The sequence below is a fragment of the Lepisosteus oculatus genome, chromosome 4, assembly GCF_040954835.1.
Source record: "Lepisosteus oculatus isolate fLepOcu1 chromosome 4, fLepOcu1.hap2, whole genome shotgun sequence".
Classification (NCBI taxonomy): domain Eukaryota; kingdom Metazoa; phylum Chordata; class Actinopteri; order Semionotiformes; family Lepisosteidae; genus Lepisosteus; species Lepisosteus oculatus.
The window spans coordinates 9,831,387-9,850,967 of NC_090699.1; the positions used below are offsets into that span (position 1 = coordinate 9,831,387).

The window sequence follows — 19,581 nt, forward strand, 5'->3', positions numbered from 1 at the left end:
TTCTTAACACTTCCTCATCCCAAAGGGTTCTCCAAGTCCTTCACACATGGGAGAGCTTCTTCTCTTCTTCCCCCTCCGAAGTGCGTCACCCACCAGGGATTGATAAGGAAGCCATCTTGCGCCAGCAGCCCCAGTACACACCAGTGCGAGCAGGGAAGTTTATGAAGGTCAGGTGTCACGGGGCCCAGACTGGAATTTAGAGTTGAGAAAGTCTGGACATGGGTCTAACCTGTCATCGGCAGACACATCCGAGGCACAGCGTGGTGCCTTGAGTCACCATAGTGGGGCAGAGGCGAGGGAAAACTCTGACTCGGAGAGAAGAGCGCCACCTACTGGTCCACCAGCAACCTGGTGGTTCTTAACTGTGACTCATCGCTGTGCTGACCAGACCCAGCCTTGCTGGGCTCCTGAGAGCTTCTTCCCCCTCTCTGTGGGTGTTATTATTGAGGTTTGAAAACTTAAGCAAACATCAGCCTCATAAAATTGTCTGCTTTTTTAAAGGGAAATTTAAAGACCTTTGAGACCAAATCAAAGAACAGCTGTTTTTAACTCTGTAATCAAATGTTACTAAAACCTTGTATTTCATTGCACACTTAGCACTCAGGGCCATGAGATCACAGTCAGGGTCCCAGCACAGGACCCTGCCCAGAGATCAGAGGCAGGGTCCCAGTCCAGGATGAGACTCTACATCCCAGAGATCACAGTCAGGGTCTCAGTCTAGGATGAGACCCTACAGCCCGGGGATCAGAGGCAGGGTCCCAGTCCAGGATGAGACACTATTTTCACAAAACATATGTCACTTTTGGATTCAAATATCAGTCGCATCAGGAAATAGATACATGTTCATGGTTTTAAACTCCATTCCGGAATACTATTAGGTATTCGAATATTTCTTCAACTCACATTCCAAGAGAAACTGGTACCAGCCAGATTTTTTAAATAGTGTCTCCTCTCTTTGGAAAGCAGTCACCTGCACAGAGACAGGCGAGAGGGAACTGAGAGAGAAGAGAGAAGAAAAATGAACTTAAGAGAGTAGTGCAAGAAAAACAGATACTGTATAAAAAGAGACACAAGGCAAAAGCTAAAGAGAGGAAAGTAAAGGACATCGGAGAAAGAGGGGGAGACACCAGTCCCAGCCAGGTCTGTGAGACGTCTGCACCACACAGCACTGAGCCCAGACCGCCATGGTACGCACTGCTTCTGTGTGTGTTTGTGTTGGTGTGTATTTGTGTGTTTGCTTATGTGTTCATGTTGGTGTGTATTTATGTGTCTTGGTTTGTGTATATGTTTGTTTTGGTGTGTGTCTGGGTTTGTGTGTGTATTTGTATACGTGTTAGTGTTGTGTGTATTTATGTGTGTGGATTTGTGTGTGTGTATTTGTGTTAGTATTGGTGTGTTTATGTGTGTATGGGTTTCTGTGTACGTTGGTATACATGTTCATGTTGGTGTGGAAGTATATGTGTATGTTTGTATTTGTGTTAATGTTTGTGTGTAAGTATGTTTGCGGATTTGTGAGTATGTTTGTATATGTGTTAATATTGGTGTTTATGTGTGTGCGTAACTGTTGTGTGTATTTATGTGTGGGTGGGTTCATCTGTGTGTATTTATGTAAGTGTATGTGTGAATGCTTGCATGTGTGTGTATGACTGGGTAGGCAGGGGGCAGCATAGTGGGTCAGTCTCAGGACTCATGACTGGTGTGTTGTGTGCTGTGGGCTGGAGGTTGTGCTGTTGTATCTACAGTATGAGTGAGGCACTGTACCCCAGTTGCTCCAGACCACCCAGCCTGTGGAAGTGGGGCCCCACATTCCTGGGGTTTGTCCCACCTGGAGAGCACCTGTTTGAGCTCTGCTCCAATGAGCCACTGTGTGTGACTCAGATCTGCCTTGTTGTGTGTACCGAAAGTACCGAATTTACCTGTGTGTACCTGCATGTACGCAACAGCCACGTGAGAGAGCGCTGAAAATCGCCTTTACCGGAGAAAAGAACCACGCGTGAAACTTTCCGTGTAACTGGAAGGAATTGTTTTACCGTGGTAAAACGGTGTTGCGTTATGTCTTGCAGCTGTTTTATACGGGTAATTTATATTGAGCTGGGCCCACAGGAACTGGCAGACCTGTTAGCATGTTTATAAACGCAGGTGTCGTTTTGTGTATTTGTGTATTATGTAAACTCGTTTTTGTTTTGCGACGGCGTTCCCGTTGGACCGCCTTGGACATTGACCGGTCTTTCGTATACCTTCCGCCTCCAGAAGAATTTTACTTTGTTTTCCCTAAAAACCGCCAGGATCGGGCAGTGACATGGCTTAACACCTCATTCGCTGGCTGGCCCGTGACCCCATCAGCTACACAGGGCACTTCAGTCACGGGGTTTCGAATAAACGCACTAGGGAAACTAGTAGCATCCGGGCTCATCAGCAGCCCTGCAGGTATAATAATGTAACTTAAGGGGTGGGCTGGTGGGTCGTTGGGACACCATATTGGCATGGTATGTTAAAAAAACAAACAGAATATGTACATTGCCTCAAAAGGTGAATATGTGCATTTTTACGATCACCTCAACGCGTTCATCTGCGTAGAACAGCCATCAGGTAAAAGAAAAAACGCGGAAAGGGGAAAGGCTCAGCAGCTGTCTCAGTGTACGGTGTTCTGGTGAGAGTGATGGTACGGTGGCCCAGACGCGCAAAATACAAAACAAAAATGAGCGCCCAAACCAAAAAACAAAGACGAAACACAAAATGACAACAAAAAAAACCCCACAAAAAGACATGACCTCATAACGGCCATGACACCTGCTGTTAGGTGAGAGGGCAGCGCTGAGCACGTGTCGAGTTCTTGGTGAGACGTTTTTGTGAATTATCTAAAAAAAAACACCGCGACAGGAGGGTGTTCTCTCTGTTTTGTGGAGGCCCGCTTGGTGAAAACCATTCGTCTTGCCCACATCACGGGATCAGGATTGGATCCCGGGGGTAGTGGGTAGGATGTCTTTTCCATGAAAGCCTTGAGGGTCTTCAGAGAGCAATCCCACGATTCCAGGTCGTTGAGCAGGTGCAATATAATCCGCTGTGTTATTTATTGAAGTAGTTCAGGTGGGGAGCTGCGTCAGCATGCGCAGGCTGCCAAGGAACAAGTCATAGGATTATTCCGTGCTGAAAAGAGAAGAGAACAACGTTTCGGCTGTGGAGCCTTCTTCGAAGAAGGCTCCACAGCTGAAACATTGTGTCTTCTTTTTTCTCTTTTCAGCATGGAACAAACCCATTACTTATTGAAGTACTGTACACTAAATAGTGTGGAAGAAGTATTTCACAACCTCTCTTTTTTTCCCTGCTAGATCAAGGGAAAACCTCTACACTTTCCCTGCGCATACGTTTCAGAGACCGTTTTTGTGCTTTGCGCTTCTGGGCCGTTATTTGATGGGCGCGTAACGATGCGCCCAAGACGCGTAAAAACCCGTCGAAAACCCGAGCAGTGCGGATGAGCCATTAGTTTCCATCCGAACACGCTTGGCCGCGTCCAGGAACAGCCACCCGCTGAGATCTCCGCCTCCCGTGCTCTTTCAGTCCCCTCTCTTCCATTTTCTTATTCCGTACTTCGTTTCGGTTGTCGAAAACAAAAGCTCGTTAAAATCCGCCTAAAACCAATACAGCCCTAAAAGAAAAGTTATGTTACCGTGAAAAAAAAAAAAACTTCGATACAGCATGTCAATGAAAACGACGACAGACGAAACTGTCAACCTTAAGATTCAATAAAAAAAGACAGTCAGCCATTCATAATGAGCTACAACAATGAAGGAAAACGTTATATTATTTAGAAGCCGTTAAAATAAGTGACATCCGAAAGGTGGGTCCGTTGGTTCCCGACTCCTGTATTTTCCACACCGTCCACCTCCTGTCAGTAACGACAGTCTTCCTTTTACGTTTTAATAAACGTTTTGTTTTAATACAACTACAGTAGATACATATCGTACAGGGTGTTCAATGAGGAGCGTTACTGTTTTTATTTCACCCCCTTCGGTGGTGAGTGTACCCCGAACACACTCCGGGTGTCCAAACTAGAGGCCATCATGGACAACGTCTCCCATCCCCTCTATGACAGACTGGCAGGAATGAAGAGCACGTTCAGCAATAGACTGATTCATCCCCGGTGCGACAGGGAGCGCTACAGGAGGTCATTCTTGCCTTCTGCCATCAGACTGTACAACGCATCCACTGTGTGTCTGGGCAGAGGCAACATTGACAGTGACCTGTTTCTGGACTGAACAGTAAACTGATACATCTTTTTCTTTTCTTTTCCTGTTTACAACCGTTTTTTGTGCAATATATGCCAGGGACCCGTGCAATACATTTATATTTATATTTATATTTATATTTACATCTATATTTATATTCACACGTGTGATACGATTTTTCTGTGTACTGTTCTGTTCTAGTTTGTTCTTGTGTGTCCGGACTGTGAGTAACTCTTGTATTGTATTGTATGTATTGTACTATTATTATTATATTATTATATAATTCGTTACACTGTGGCTGTGTTGTGTGTGTTAAGCTGCTGTTGCACTGCAATTTCCTTCACGGGATCAATAAAGTATCTATCTACTCACACACCCTCTCCTATTTATACGCCGTCTTGTAGGGGATTAGTTAAATTGTATGAGATTTTAATTTAGGCAGCACTTTGATTGAGAACTAGCGGTAATTGTTTTGCTATGGCGACACGGGGAACGGGTCCCGACCCTGAGTCGTACTGTTGCGTGCGAAAGACGGGAAAACGCGAGTTACTGACATAGTTCACCTGGCTCCTGGAAACAAAAAAACAACAACAAAACAAACAAACCTGCGTGACTGGAAAAGCGGGGTTTTCTTAGCAAATCGTTCAGGTCCCTCGTGTTTTTCCCCGCATACCCTTCAGCATTCTCAGCGTTCTTCTGCACCCCCTTGCTGAAATGTTGTTAAAACCCTTCCCGGCAGACCTCAGCAGACGGGACCCGGGATGTTGTGGCCCTCCCGTGAGTTACGCTGCCTGAGAGTGTACTGCTGTTCCTGGAACCAAGGACTGATCAAGAGTGGAGATAGACTTGATCCCAACAACTACCGGGGCTTCTGTGTGAACAGTAACCTGGGGAAGGGATTCTGCAGTATCCTGAATACACGAATACTGGCCCTTCCTTACCGAACACAATGTCCTGAACAGGAGTCAGACTGGCTTCTTACCAGATCACGGCACGTCTGATCACATTTACACCCTACGCACGCTGATAGACAAACATGTCCACCAAAAAGACAAAGGAAAAAATTTTGCCTGCTTTGTCGATTTCAAAAAAGCATTTGACTCGATTTGGCACGAAGGACTGTTTCTCCAAAGTGGCATAGGGGGTAAAGTGTACAACATAATCAAATCAATGTATTCAGGGAATAAATGTGCAGTGAAAAATGGAAACAAAAGGACAGAATTCTTCACCAAGGGCTGCAGCCTGAGCCCAACACTGTTCAATATCTATATCAATGAGTTGGCAGGAATGTTGATACAGTCTGCAGCTCCAGGTCTCACACTACATGACACACAGATCAAATTCCTGCTCTATGCAGATGACATGGTCCTGCTGTTGCCCACAGAACAGGGGCTGCAGCAGAGCCTGGCACTGCTGGAGCAGTATTGTCACACCTGGGCACTGCCAGCCCATCTAGACCCAAAACATGGGCTGCAGCACAGCCTGGCACTGCTGGAGCAGTACTGTCAGACCTGGGCACTGATAGCTCATCTGGACCCAGAACAGGGCTGCAACAGAGCCTGGCACTGTTGTAGCAGTACTATCACACCTGGGCACTGCTGGAGCAGTACTGTCACACCTGGGCACTGCCAGCCCATCTGGACCCAGAAAAGTCACTAAGAAGGAGGCTTTTCAACTTATATTTGAAAGTGTAATCCAACCCATTGCCCTATACGGCAGTGAAGTGTGGGGTCCCCTCACAGACCAGGATTACACTCAATGGGACAAATACCCCACAGAAACTCTGCACATGGAGATCTGTAGAAACATCCTCCATGTGCAGAGAAAAACACAGAACAACGCGTGCAGGGCCGAATTAGGCCAATACCCACTATTAATAAAAATACAGAAGAGAGTAATAAAGTATTGGCTACACCTAAAAAACCGCGACCAAAACTCCTACTCCCACAAGCCCTGCTGAGCCAAGAGCTGAGCACAACAAAGAGCCCAATGCGCCAGCTGGTCCTGAGGCTCACTGATCTCCTGCCACAGCCTGAGAAACAGTGAGTCTGTCTCCCAGTAACGCTCCATATGTCTATATGTAAATATTTTATGATTGTGTCTTTATTGTAAATGTCTGTAGATATTTTTTTTTGCTTGATGTTAATTGTATTTTTGGCAACACTGATTGTACTCAGCGGTCATGCCAATAAAGCACCTTGAATTGAATTGAATTGAATTGATCGCCCTCTAGTGGGCGTGCGTCGGTACTGCAAGTCTCCAGCGGGACTGGCCTTGCCTGCCTGAGGAACTGCTCACTCCGCAGCCTGAACGCTTTCTGTCCTTCCTCCCGCAGGACAAGAGCTGTGGAAGAGCCGCTTCTAATGCATCCCAGGTATGTTTCGTGCCCCTCGCCAAGACTCTGCCTGAGGGCCCCCACTATACTGGGGCCGGCCCTGCTTTGAACCCCTTGTGCGATTGTTTCAGGGTGCGGTGAGGAAGACAAGCAGATCATCCCAGCAGCCCTCAGCCATGGGAGGACGCCGACCCCCCATAAAGGTACCAGCCTGCACAAAACCCCCCTCTTACTACCCACTGGCCTTAAAGGGGAATTGGCATGCTCTTTTTGTGTTATGGGGCTCGAAGGCGTCGCGCCTTCTTCCCACCACATTCTCGCACGGAAGCGCACTACTCGCACTAATCACACTCCAACCCCGAGCGCTTCTGCCAAACGACACCACTCCTGCCAATCAGGCAACCACGACACTCCATCAATCAGCGTGCCTCCTCCCTCGCACAATACTTAAACCCTCCAGAAGCCCCTGTTCTTTGCCTGGTATTGGTTGTTTGTTTGTTCGTTCACCTACCTCGCCTTAGATTCTGTTTTCCCTCTTTGCTCTTTGTTACTAACCACGGACCTCACCTTCGACTACGTCTCCCGTCTTGCCCTTTCGGATCTGGGAGCCGACTTATTGACCTTCATCTTTAGACTCATGGAACCGCCTTTTCGACCACGGCTTCAGCCTTGCCCAATTCTGGAGTGGAAACCTCCTCTCCTGCCTTTTTCTACGACCCTCGGAACTCGGCTCGGACTTCGCCTCTTGTCTAGCCCCCTAAGGTCCCGCATAGGGTCCATCTTCCCTTTCCTCAGCGGGTCAATCCTGACAGGAGGAATCGGAGTAGCTTGTAAACCCCCCCAATTTACATCACAAAATAGAGGAAATTACCAGGTTTGCGCAGCGCCATGTTCTGCGATTCAGAACGAGGTGAAGTGACACTGTAAACAAGCAGGATTGTGAATCTGTCTCTTCTAATCCAAGAGAAATATTGCTCTCGAGTTCAAAACAGTTTTGCCAACAAATACCACTCACTTGTTAGCTCTGCAGGCAGGTCACGCTGGATAATTTCTGCGGTGAAAAGTCTGCTGCACAACCTGTACTTATTAACCCGGAAATCGCATCACATTAGGCATGACAGTGACTAGTGAGCAGGAAGGGCCGCATCACGCAGCGATTCATGGGATCTCCAATGGTAGTTTTCCACAACATGGAGAGCTGCAGTCCTTTCACAAAGTTCACAATTTTGCGCTGAATTCGGAATTGGTCAAATTTCTCCGACCCTGTTCCGCCGAATTCATTGTGTTACCGAGATGTAATTAGCCAGTCTGAGAAATTGGCACTGCAGTTCCCCTTCAACGGCCGGGGCACGTGAGGGCAGACCTTGCTTTCTCAGTCCTGAGGTTCACCCTCTCCTGTGTGAGGTATTCTGCTCTCCCTTGTGCTTCTCCGTGTCCGTCTGTCCCCCTCTGTTCTTCCTCCTCTCCCATCCTCTTCCTTTTTCAGTTCAATTTTCCTGTCCCGTGCTGATCCTTTCCTCGGATCGCTTCGTCCAAAGGTCGCTGTGTTCCGCAGAATCCTGCTGTGCTGCTGTTTTTACAGGTGGAGGACAGGAAGTCAGGCCCTGCCCCCCAAAATGGCCGACCTACAGAACGCCCCCCCATCTATGAGGTATGACACAGGTCACGTCCCCCTTGCTTGATCTGCAAAGACCCCTCTTTATGACGTACTTGAGTGAGGATCCTTGTTGCACTGGTGATAAGTCCAAGCGTGCCAGGGCTGTGAGCCTGTGTACCTCTCTGTCTCTGTCTTCATCATGTGCTGGTAGTTTCCTCGCTGTGGTGCAACTCTTCTGTCAGGAATCTGCCGACTCATCCTCTATTTTCCCGTGTGTTCCAGGACACCGACTGGACGGCACCCAGGATATACAGAACAGCCTCAAACATCTCACTGTGTCGCTGTATGAAGGTACCAATCCCATTGTGCTCTCCGTTAATTCTTTCATTTATCTCCTCTGTCCTGATAGGGAGCTGAAACACGTGCGCTCTGGTCTAGTATGTTTCTCTGCTCGGACGCACCTGTCTGTCTCTCTGTCTCCGTGTCTTGTTCCTCCTCTCCCATGGACACCCGCGCTGTCTGAGGAACTGGAACTGGACAGGTCCTGCGGTTTCTTAGCATGCCTGTCTGTTCATAACAGAGAGGGGGATGTATGTCAGTGTGCATTGCTGGTGAAGCAAGAAGTAAAGGGTTAATTCTGAAAACTCAAAAGGAGAAATTTAGTATTTTGTCTGTAGAGCCTATTTCAAGTGTAACACCTAAACAACTGTTTTCCAGAAGCAGGCTATCCATTGCTTTTCAATTATCCTTGACTTGCTCCTGTCTGTACCCGTGAGGGTCTTTCTGTCTGCGTCTGTACCCTCGTCATCTCCATCACAGCCCCGTCCAAGGTGCTGACATCTCTGCGCCTGCCACCCTACCACCCTTCTTGTGTCTCCTCAGGATGAAGAGGTCAAGAGGAGGAGCTTATGTCTGCCCCTCCGTGCACCAGAATACTGCATTTTCACAGAGGTAGAAGACCGCAGAAATAACCCCATCCGTTGGACCAGAAGGCACCGTCTCCATATTCCATGACACGTTACAAAGGGTGTTCATTTTTCCGCTGTGTGTCCCTGATTCTCTTCTATTTTTCTCTCCACTGGTCTATCCTGACACTGTGGGGCTGTCTGTGCTGGTACCTTGTCAGTGCTTCCCTCCCTGACTCTATGCGCTCTTATTTGTTAGCACTAATATTGGCACTCTGCTGTCCATGGTTCTGAAACCCGCCTACTCCGGGTCATGTTCTTCATTATACGTTCTCCTGTACTGCACCCCACAGAGAGGGGGAAATCTATTCCTCTCCTGCTTCACGATCATACCTTATACCTCCACTCCGCTGTGCTGGGTTCTCAGTCAGAGCAGCTCCTCTTCATTATACAGTCATCCCTGGATTGACGAACTTAACTCGCATCCTGAAAACTATTTGTAGGGTGAAAATATATCAATTACAATCAATAAGTCGGATTAAATTTTCTAACTCGGATACAGACCCACCCCACCCAGGGCACCCCCCCCAACACTATCCATACATTAGAACAGGACAGCAGCTGGAAGTGAAGCATTGTCTCAGAGTAACTCATTAACGTATGAGCAAACCTAAAAAACATATACAAGGCAGTAAACTAGCAGTGAAATCCTATTAACCCAGGAGGGGATTACAAAGAAAGATTATGCATTTATCTGGAAATCCATAGTGAATATGTTGACAGACGTCTGGCTTTTAGGTTTTGGTGTAACAGAAAGAATAAGGTTCTGGATCCCGAGATGAAGTTAAACAGATGAGTTTATTGCATGCAAGGAACAATAAAGCCGAAGTCTTGTTTCCCGCAAGAAACCACAAAACCGAAATATTGTTCCAAGTGCTGGTACAAACTTTAGGTTTACATATCCTTTCCTTTCTGCTTCTGACATCACTGTTATTATGGTAAAGGGGGGAGGTCACGTGTCTGGCCAGTTTACAGCTTTTTGGCCAAATGGTCAGGGATTAATTCCCCAGGGGGTTCCCTAGCTCTCCTAGCTCACATCTGGAATCCCTATCAGTTAACCCCCTTTCCTGCCATAAACTCCTGTTGCTTAGAAGTCTAAACCTCATACAGAAAAGGTTTTAGTTTAAACCCATTTTCAAATCTTTCTTCAGTTTGGAGGGAATTGTATCTGGGTAAGTATAACTACAGCAACACATTCTCTATTCCTAACCTTCTCTGTGCGAAAACTGTAGCAAACCTTTGTAACCCAGGAGTGCCCTCTTGTTGTCCATGGCACTAACCACTGAGATCCGCCTCTCTGGCTTGAACTCCACGGACCCTCACCTTTTTCCTGTGTTTGCAGGTTGAAGTGATGAAGAGAAGGAGCGTATGGGTACCGCTATGTGCCAGGCCTGTCAAGGAGGTAGGAAGTCAAAAGAATGGACCCATCCACTGATTCAAAAGGGACTGTCTGTGCTGTCTGTGAAATTCCATTCCAGCACAAGGAAGAGCAACCAGGTTCAGTTTATAATCGTGGTCTTGAACGAAGATCCTTCTCTGACAGGCTAAAAGAGTTGAGTTTATTTAGTGTTGAGAAGAAGTTCCATGTAGTTTTCTAATATATATTTTTGACATATAATCATAATAATAAGAAGGAGAATACCATTATATAGCCCTTTTCTGGACACTCCACTCAAAGCACTTTACAGGAAATGGGGAATCCCACTACCGCCACCAGTGTGCAGCCCCACCTGGATGATGCTCCAGTACTCTCACCACACACCAGCTCTCAGTGGGGAGGAGAGCAGAGTGATGAAGCCAGTTCAGAGAAAGGGATTATTAGGAGGCCATGATAGGTAAAGGCCAGGGATGCTCTGGAATAGGCTTATCTGTTGAGCGTGTGTCCCTGTTCTGGTCTGTCTCCCAGTTTGTGTCTCTGTCTTTCCTCCCTGTCCTGGCACTGTTCTGCCCAAGGTACTGAAGCTGATCAGTGTGCTTGGCTGCGTATCTCTTATCTTCTACTTTCTTCCTCTGTGCCCTCCTCTGACACTCGCGCTGTGGTTTTCTGAGTGTTGTTCTGTTCTCAGAGTGGTGCTCTCCTGGCCTCTATTTCAATTTTATTGTGCTTTTACACAAAGTGTGTGTGTGTATCGGTCTGTCTGTCTTTTTCTTTGGTGTTAGCTGACTTTGTTTTGTATTTACATCATTTACATAATCTCCTGATGTAATCTCCTGGCTCTTCGCTGTCTGACACTTGACTCTGCCCTTAGATCTGTGCTCTGTTAGAGTCCTTGTTCAGTTTCCCTTATTTCTTTAAGGGAAAAGGCAGATGATTTACAGGAAACCCTTACGTCACAACAAAAGTACAAATCATTCTGGGTTCTGACTGTCTCTGGACAAGGTGCTCCCAGAGGTGCGATTGATCCTGGGAACTGACATCTGACACACTGCTTGCTGTTCACTCTGAGACGGTCAGTCTGTTGTGTGTGTTTTCAGGAGGAAGACTGCATGGTGACCCGCAAAGAGAAAAGATCAAACTGCTCCTCCATGAGCATTCAAAGCCAAGGGCAAGAGGCCAGGTGAGCTTTACAATTCAAATAATTAAAGACAACAGGAGACTTCTTTCTTACACAACTGTGGATTCCTGAATAGGCCTGGTGTGACCTGCCACAGCTCACTAAAATATATCAAAACAGATAAAAGACGTTGGCCATTGGCATGCACTATCCATGTTATTCACTAATCGATTTGGTTTCCTACATCTTAATTATCAGAAATATTTTATATGCTGAGTAATATCTATGGAACTGCTGAAATGTGTAGACGTATATTTTGGTTCCACTCTTTGGTTCTTACCCCTGTTATTCGAAGTTTCCTCCAAAATGTTTTCAGAAACTTTATTTCTGCCCCTCCCACCTGCCTCACCCCCACCACCACCCCTGTCCTTCTCCTATTCCTGTTACAGGAATTATGCCCACAAATTAGCTGAAGCATTGTATGAAATCCAGCGATACATCAACGTCTACTCAACACACCGTCCAGCCATGCAGAAGTGTCTGGACCAGCTCCGGAACACTGAGATAATCCTGATGGAATTTCACCAACACTTCGCCATCGCCTCCAATATGGCAGCCACAGAGCGCTCATCCAAGGGGAAGAACAGCTTCGCTGAGTTAGCATGGGTCCTGATCTCCCAAGGTGCAACCGGGACCTTAATGAAGAGCATAGAGATGGTGATCCCTGGAGTCTCAGCAGCCAGGCAGAGAAGTGTCCCCCTTGATCGCAGACAGTTGGAAACTGTGGTCGGCGCTTTTCTGCAGGAGCTGATGGACGTCACGTACGCCCTGCAGTACCTCCGCAGGAAGATGGAGCATCTCAAGAAGTGCCACTACTCTACTCCCAAGGGGCAGGCCAGAGGGCAGGACGACAGCCGCGCATCCCTGGTTATCCCATTGACCGGCAGAGTTGCCGGCGCGCTGGAGTCCTCCCGGAAGGCCGAGGAGAAGCTGAACCGTTTCCCCAGCCGCTTGGCGCGATACTTCACGTCTTCAGACAAGATCAAGGAAAACTCCATGATGAACCTGGTGATCCTCGTCTCCGATGTGGCGGGAGAAATGAAGTCGGTACAAGATGAGCTGTGTGGAATTCAGTACAACCTGGAGAGCTGTAACGTCTATATAGGAGGTCTCAGTTTATAAGATGAGACTGTTGCCTTATTGTCCTTTACTCTTTTTATTATTCACGTCTCCCTTGCTACAATGTTAGTTTTTGCATATGGTAGATCTTCCCCCTGCTACTCTGGTGTGGTGCTGCCTCACAGCTCCACGGTCCTAGGTTCGACTCAAGGGAGGAGTGCCTGTCTGTGTGGAGTTTGCACGCTCTTTACTCACTTGCAAGGGTTTTATTCCATTAAACCTATATATTCTAACATGACAGCTCAGTATCAATCTATACTGTGATTAAAAACGTGTGGTAAAAGCTTTGGTTTATCATCCTTTCTGGTGTTTAGACGTTTTGTCCATTTAAAGCCCATCCCGGTATTCAGTCTAATCCAGCAATTGTTAAGAGCTGAAATGTTCAAACTTTTGTTTCAAATAATATTTTAAAACATAACCAAGGGTGATGAGTGCACCTTTTGGGATGTGCAGGATTCCAAACACGTAGAAAAGATTGAAGGGAGGTGTAGCACTACATATCAGAAAGTGCACAGAACCTCAACCGACATGAATCACAGATCTCTGAGTCTATGTTGATAAAAAAATGATCATGGCAAACTATCAGGAATATGGTACACACTTCCAAATTTAGATATTTATTACAATGCACTCCTATAATAAAATCAGAGACATATGTGCAATGGAAGAAGTAATAGTCATGAAACATTTTTAAATTTGCTCTCATAGACAGGAAATGTCAAGAAGGTCAGTAGCTGACACTGTAATGGCAGGCCTTGGTAATGGCTCATTCATTGCTCAGTCAGAGCACGATATTGATCTAGGATTTTTAAACTTCAAGCCAGAGTTGACGAACCATAAGAGAGCTGTGATCATACAGTATCCTGAGATTGTAAAAAGAATTTGAAACTTGGATTTTGTTTGTTTGGCAGAGTACCAGTCACGGTGAGGATAATATGAATTAACATAGACAGATACCATTAACATTCAGATAACATTCAGATACCTGATATAAACCCATCATGTCTACAGATAATATCACAACAGGAGGATAAGCAGATACTGTAGAAATCTCAAAAGAAATCCAATATAGTCTAGACAGGACTGAAAGCTGTGCAAATAGCTGGCAGATGACATTTAATCCAGATAAATGCCAAGTGATGCAAGCAGGTAACAAAAATGGGAACTATAAATATTAAATAGAAACACTGAATTTGATGAAGCAAACTATGCAGAAGTGAGTGATTCTGTGGACACACTATTGTCATCTTCTAGACAACAGGCAATACAGCCACACAAAGGTTTGCAATTGGTCAGTATCTCGGTAATATTTGTATATCAGCAGGGGGCAGTCTGCTTCACAGCCTCTATAATGCTTAAACACACAAACAAGAAGAGATTAATTCCTGAGCTCAAGCACGCAATGTGCAGCCCCCTTCAGCTGTAAGCAGAAACAAGAGAGGGAGCAGAGGTGTAGGAGAAAGTGGCAGATTACATAAATTGGATATATTCAGGTTCCACTGCATAAGCAGCCAGCAGCCATATCCCCCTGCAGCTCACAGCTGGCAGCCCCACTGAAGCTCAGCAGGTGTGAGCCTGGTCCGTACCTGGATGGGAGACTCCTGGGAAAGCTGAGGCTGCTGCTGGAAGAGGTGTTAGTGGGGCCAGTAGGGGGCGCTCACCCTGTGGTCTCTGTGGGTCCCAATGCCCCAGTATAGTGATGGGGACACTAGACTGTAAACAGGCGCTGTCCTTCAGATGAGACGTAAAACCGAGGTCCTGGCTCTCTGTGGTCATTAAAAATCTCTTGAAAAGAGTAGGGGTGTTACCCCAGTGTCCTGGCCACATTTTCCCCAGGTCTTTACCAATCATGGCCTCCTAATAATCCCCCTCTCTGAACCGGCTTCATCACTCTACTCTCCTCCCCACTGTGAGCTGGTGTGTGGTGAGAGTACTGGAGCATCATCCAGGTGGAGCTGCACACCGGTGGTGATGGAGGGGATCCCCATTACTTGTAAAGAGCTTTGAGTGGAGTGTCCTCAAAAGCGCTATATAAGTGTAAGGAATTCTTCTCATCATGGAATTTTCATGTTCTTCCTGTAGTAGCATAAACCTTCTCCAGGTGCTCCTGGTTTCCTCCCCCAAAAGACCATGTTGAAAAGGTCAGGTTCAGCTGAGTGGTGGAGAGCGATCATATGCTCCCAGTCATGCGTCCTGTACTCCTGACTAATTATGGTGGTGGGGCGGCTCTGTGGCTCAGGATCTGCGCCTGTGGCTGGAAGGTTGTTGGTTTGTATCCCGCTGCCGGCAGAGGAATCCTACTCCATTGGGGCCCCTGAGCAAGGCCCTTAACCCCAACTGCTCCAGGGGTGCTGTATAATGGCTGATCCTGCGCTCTGACCCCAAGCTTCTCTCTCCCCTCCCTGTCTGTGTGTCTCATGGAGAGACATACGAAAAGACATATTCCTAATACAAGAAATTGTATATGGCCAATTAAGTGATCTGATCTTACAGAGAATCTGGGTCAGCCTCCCTCAGCTCAGACATTGCCTTCAGCTCCTCTGAAGGGCTGAGAAAACAGGAAGTTGTTAGAGCTCACTCCAGGTGGTTGGACCAGTTTGCTCGCAGTGGCCTCCTGGGTCACACTGTCAAGCACCAGGCGTCCCAGATGGATCCGTGCCTCGATGGCAGGTGCGTCCGCGACGCTGCTCGGGCGCTGGGCCGCGCCGGCGACGTGTGACAGGAAGCGCTGGATCCGACCTCGGGCTCCGCCTTCGCGCCAGGCCTGGGAAACGATGTGTTGATCCCGACAGGATGCCCGGCTCGGCCTGGCAGGTCAGCATCGTCCCAGCCTTTCAGAGCGTCTGAGTCACCACTCAAATGTGGTGTTGCCACAGTTGGACAAAATGGGAACGTGCATTTATGCGCTGTGAAAACAGGAACATAAATATTTCGTCCCCCAGCATAACAAAAACGGTGATCGTGTTTCGATTGCCATTAATATACGGCAGTATTCTGAACTATTATAGTATAGTATAGTGAATAGAATATAAAATAGGTGCTGTCCATCGGATGAGACGTAAAACCGATGTCCTGACTCTCTGTGATCATTAAAAATCCCAGGGCGTTTCTCTAACAGAATATGGGTGTTACCCCGGCATCCTGGTCAAATTTCCCCCTGGTCTTTACCAATCATGGCCTCCTAATAATCCCTATGGCCTGCTCTCCTCCCCACTGAGAGCTGGTGTGTGGGGAGAGTACTGGAGCATCAGCCAGGTGGGGCCGCACACTGGTGGTGGTAGTGGGATCCCCATTACGTGTAAAGTGCTTTGAGTGGAGTGTCCAGAAAACTGCTATATAAGTGTAAGCAATTATTATTAAATTAGCCTTAGGAGGTGAGGAATCTCCCCTATGCCAACTTTGAAAACAAACAGTTACTTCTTTAGCAACACACAATCCAAGGTCCCAGTCCAGGAAGCGTCCCTACAGGCTTGAGATCGCAGCCAGATATTCAGATATCACAAACATGAGGAAATAGGTGAATGACTTACGAAAACAGCCTTAAGCGATTATCACTCTTCAGAATGACAGCAGGTGCCCACAGACGTGTGAATCCAGTCTCAACGGGATCGTCAGACAGCTTTCCTATGTCCCTGCTGTGTCAGTGCACAGACACCTCCGGCCCGTGAGCGCAGATGCTGGAGAGCACTTAAAAGAACAGGGGAAAGAAGGAAACAGGTCAGATAAAAAGGAAAAGGGGAAAAGACCAGAGCACAAAGGAAGGGAAAACTGAAAGACAGCTTGACCCCAGAGGAAAACAGGGAAGAGACAGTTTGCTCCTAAGCCTCCTGATTTCTCCTGGGCAACAGTCTCAAGAGCCAGTGAGCCCTCAGAGACAGACAGAGAGCTGTTCCCCACAGCCCTGACACCTGAGCCGAGACAGCAACGGTAAGGACCCTTTGATTCGTACTTCTGTTTTACTTCTGCTTAGTCGCTTATTGACTGAATTATATCACAAGCCCTGAAGAAATATCAGTTGCACTGAGTTACTAATAATAATAATAATAAAAATAAAATAATTGCTTACGCTTATATAGTGCTTTTCTGGACACTCCACTCAAAGCGCTTTACAGTTAATGGGGATCCCACTACCACCACCAATGTGCAGATTACAGGTGTCAAGTCGGGCGCTGCCTGTTACGCTTGTTTTATTTTAAGCAAATGTAATATTTCAATAGAACAAATGTTATTGTGCTCAGCATGCTGGATTTGTACTGGAATCCCCAATTCATTTACATTAAAGCATGGAATACAGTGGAGCTGTGCAGGGGGGTCCTGTGGGACTCCCACCCAGGCTGTATCGGGGTCTTGGTACAGTGCCCGCTGCAGCGTGGGCAGAGGACCACAGCCCTCTCTTTAGGGAGAGGTATAGAAAACTTACCAGTACTCTACGGTTCCTCCTGTTCAGAGCTCTGTTGCATCGAAAGAGCAGAGGTCACAGAGGCGCAGAGCTTTGGAAGGAGAGCCCATATCGCAGGCGAATACCGCCGTCACAGATTCTCACCCTCGCGTGTCTTCCTGCTGTTTTCTAACTTTCGCCCGAGGCCATATTCTCTACTACTGCATTCCCAGAATTCAGCGCTCCTGCCTCATTCTCTTCATAGCTCACAAGCGGGGTCACGCTAGTGCTTTGCTCACATTCTGGAAGCAGCGCTGCGAAAACAAAAACCGGTTTGGGGAGAAAAACCCCCCAAAGCCCTCTGTTTACCATTCTCTTGAACACTGGAGAGCTTCTCAAAGGTCTTCGATGACAGACTTACAGCTCATTCCTCTCATACTTCAGCAAGGGGCAGCTGTGTAGCTCCTTCCTGAAATGACATTCGAGAACGTGCACTGGCCCAGTTTAACAGATTGCCAATGTAAGAAGGTCCTTCCATTGTTAGATTCAGTTATATTTTCAGAAACTGTTCTGATTGGGTTATGTGCTCAGTCTAATCGTGAAATACAGTACATGCCACTGGGGATGTGTACATCTGTACACTGTTGTAGGTGTTACTATTGCATTTTATCTGCATGGCCCTTATTTTGGTCTTCCAGCCTGTGGTCGTCCTGTTGTTGCTTTGTTGACTTGGTTTGATCTTCCCCTGACTGTCCCTGCACGGTTGTTTCTTGCATTTTCATATAATCTACATTTTATGCCACTAGTGCCTCTGTAGAGCCGATAATACAATCACCATTATCATCATTGCCATGTCCATCGTCATTGTCATCGGTGTTACAGTCGATGTGGTTGTTGATGCCCTGTAAGATCAGCAGTGGAGTCTTTGCACCGTCTGGAATGCTGTCCAATGGTATTTCAGAACCTTTTCATCACCCAAATCACTGACATTTCAGTCTGTGGCCGAACCAGCTCTGCCTGTTATAGGAGTGGTCCCTCTCTCTCTCTCTTTTCTTCTGCTTGTTTCCTGTCCTATATCTCATTCTGTAAAGCGCCTTGAGAAGCCAACTTCTAAAGGCGCTATATAAAATAAAGTTTTTTATGATTATTACTATTATTATTTAACCTCGTTAAGATAGGGAGGTCCTGGTCTGTTTCTGGAGAGCCGTAATCCAACAAGACTTAGAGGTTGCCCTTAAATCCTCAATTTGCAGACTCTGAAGAGTCTGTCTGAGTTCTGTTGAGTAAGTTGATGGGTCAAGTTGAGTCAGGAATCAGGGTTAGAGAGGTGTTGGGATTTCCTTTCCGAAGGATCTCGAAATGTCTTCATTGATCAAAATGAACCCTTCCTGCTCCCAACCGGTCGCATCAAGGTCAGAGAGCCTCCTTGCGGAGGGTCTCCATGGATGAGCTGGCGGAGGGTTGGTGGGGGTTTGAAGCACCGATGCAGACACCAGGGGCCCCTGGCATTCTGACATTCACCCTGATTCGTGTGTCAAGGGCCAGCGCTTCCTTCCCAGTTTTATCAGGATGGCCACCGCTTTTGTTAGAGGTCACCAGAACCCCCCTTTCCTGGCATTCGTCCCGCCGGAGACCCTGCTGGCGTTCCTCTGGGTAAGATGCCCCCCTGACACTGACCTTCGCCCCTTCTTCTCTTCCTCCTCCAGGTGAACGCGTGCGAGCAAATGTACATGAACATGGAGGGTGAAGACGACCTGGTGCGTCTGCTGTCACATCGCATAGAGAGCCGCTGGCAGTCCACTAACACCCAGCTTCCTGCACTGAGAGAGACTCAGAGACTCGGGACGGCAGTTTTATATCTCATACACAGGAAGGTGGCCTTGTTAACAGTCTAGTGTCCCCGTCACTATACTGGGGCATTAGAACCCACACAGACCGCAGGGGTCTGGTCCCACTAACTGGGACTAACTGGTCCCACTAACACCTCTTCCAGCTGCAACCTTAGCTTTCCCAAGAGGTCTCCCATCCAGGTACCAGCCAGACAACCTCAGTGGGCTGGCAGTTGTGAGAGGCAGGGTGATATAGCACCTGGTTGCACCCTCTGTTCTCAAGTGCAGTGGTGGCTGTAGCACAATGTGGCTGAGCCATGACGCTTGGTTTGACCTGCAGTTTAATGCCTGTTAATGTGAGAGCGATGAGTGGCACTGTTTTCTCTTCCCCAGAGCTTTTCCTACGAGATCGACAGCGGGCAGGAGTCAGCTTTACCCCAGACTCCCTCTGCTCCCATGGTAAACTATAGTCTCCCCCTTCGATACACTTCAATAGTGCAAAGAAATAGCTAGTGTAGCCCGTCCACACTTGCTCTGTCCTCGGTTCTCCTGTGCTCTATCATCTCGCCCACTTACT

At 47.3% G+C, this 19,581-nt stretch overlaps 1 protein-coding gene and 1 long non-coding RNA gene across 3 annotated transcripts; both read left to right on the plus strand.

Moving 5' to 3' along the window:
- The first annotated feature begins 931 nt into the window (after positions 1-931).
- Positions 932-8,510, plus strand: LOC138238328 (uncharacterized). Of its 2 annotated transcripts, none has more exons than XR_011189383.1 (4): positions 932-1,140; positions 6,562-6,600; positions 6,693-8,212; positions 8,441-8,510. It is a non-coding gene; the product is annotated as an uncharacterized lncRNA (long non-coding RNA). The 2 variants fall into 2 exon arrangements; XR_011189384.1 differs by lacking the exon at positions 932-1,140 and adding an exon at positions 4,101-4,259.
- Positions 8,511-9,044: 534 nt separating this feature from the next.
- On the plus strand, positions 9,045-13,080 carry LOC107077263 (uncharacterized). The gene is made up of 4 exons (XM_069188593.1): positions 9,045-9,109; positions 10,466-10,525; positions 11,599-11,681; positions 12,068-13,080. The coding sequence occupies exons 2-4, from the start codon at positions 10,475-10,477 to the stop codon at positions 12,798-12,800; spliced, it is 867 nt and encodes a 288-aa protein (XP_069044694.1). The 5' UTR covers positions 9,045-9,109; positions 10,466-10,474; the 3' UTR covers positions 12,801-13,080.
- Positions 13,081-19,581: the final 6,501 nt, after the last annotated feature.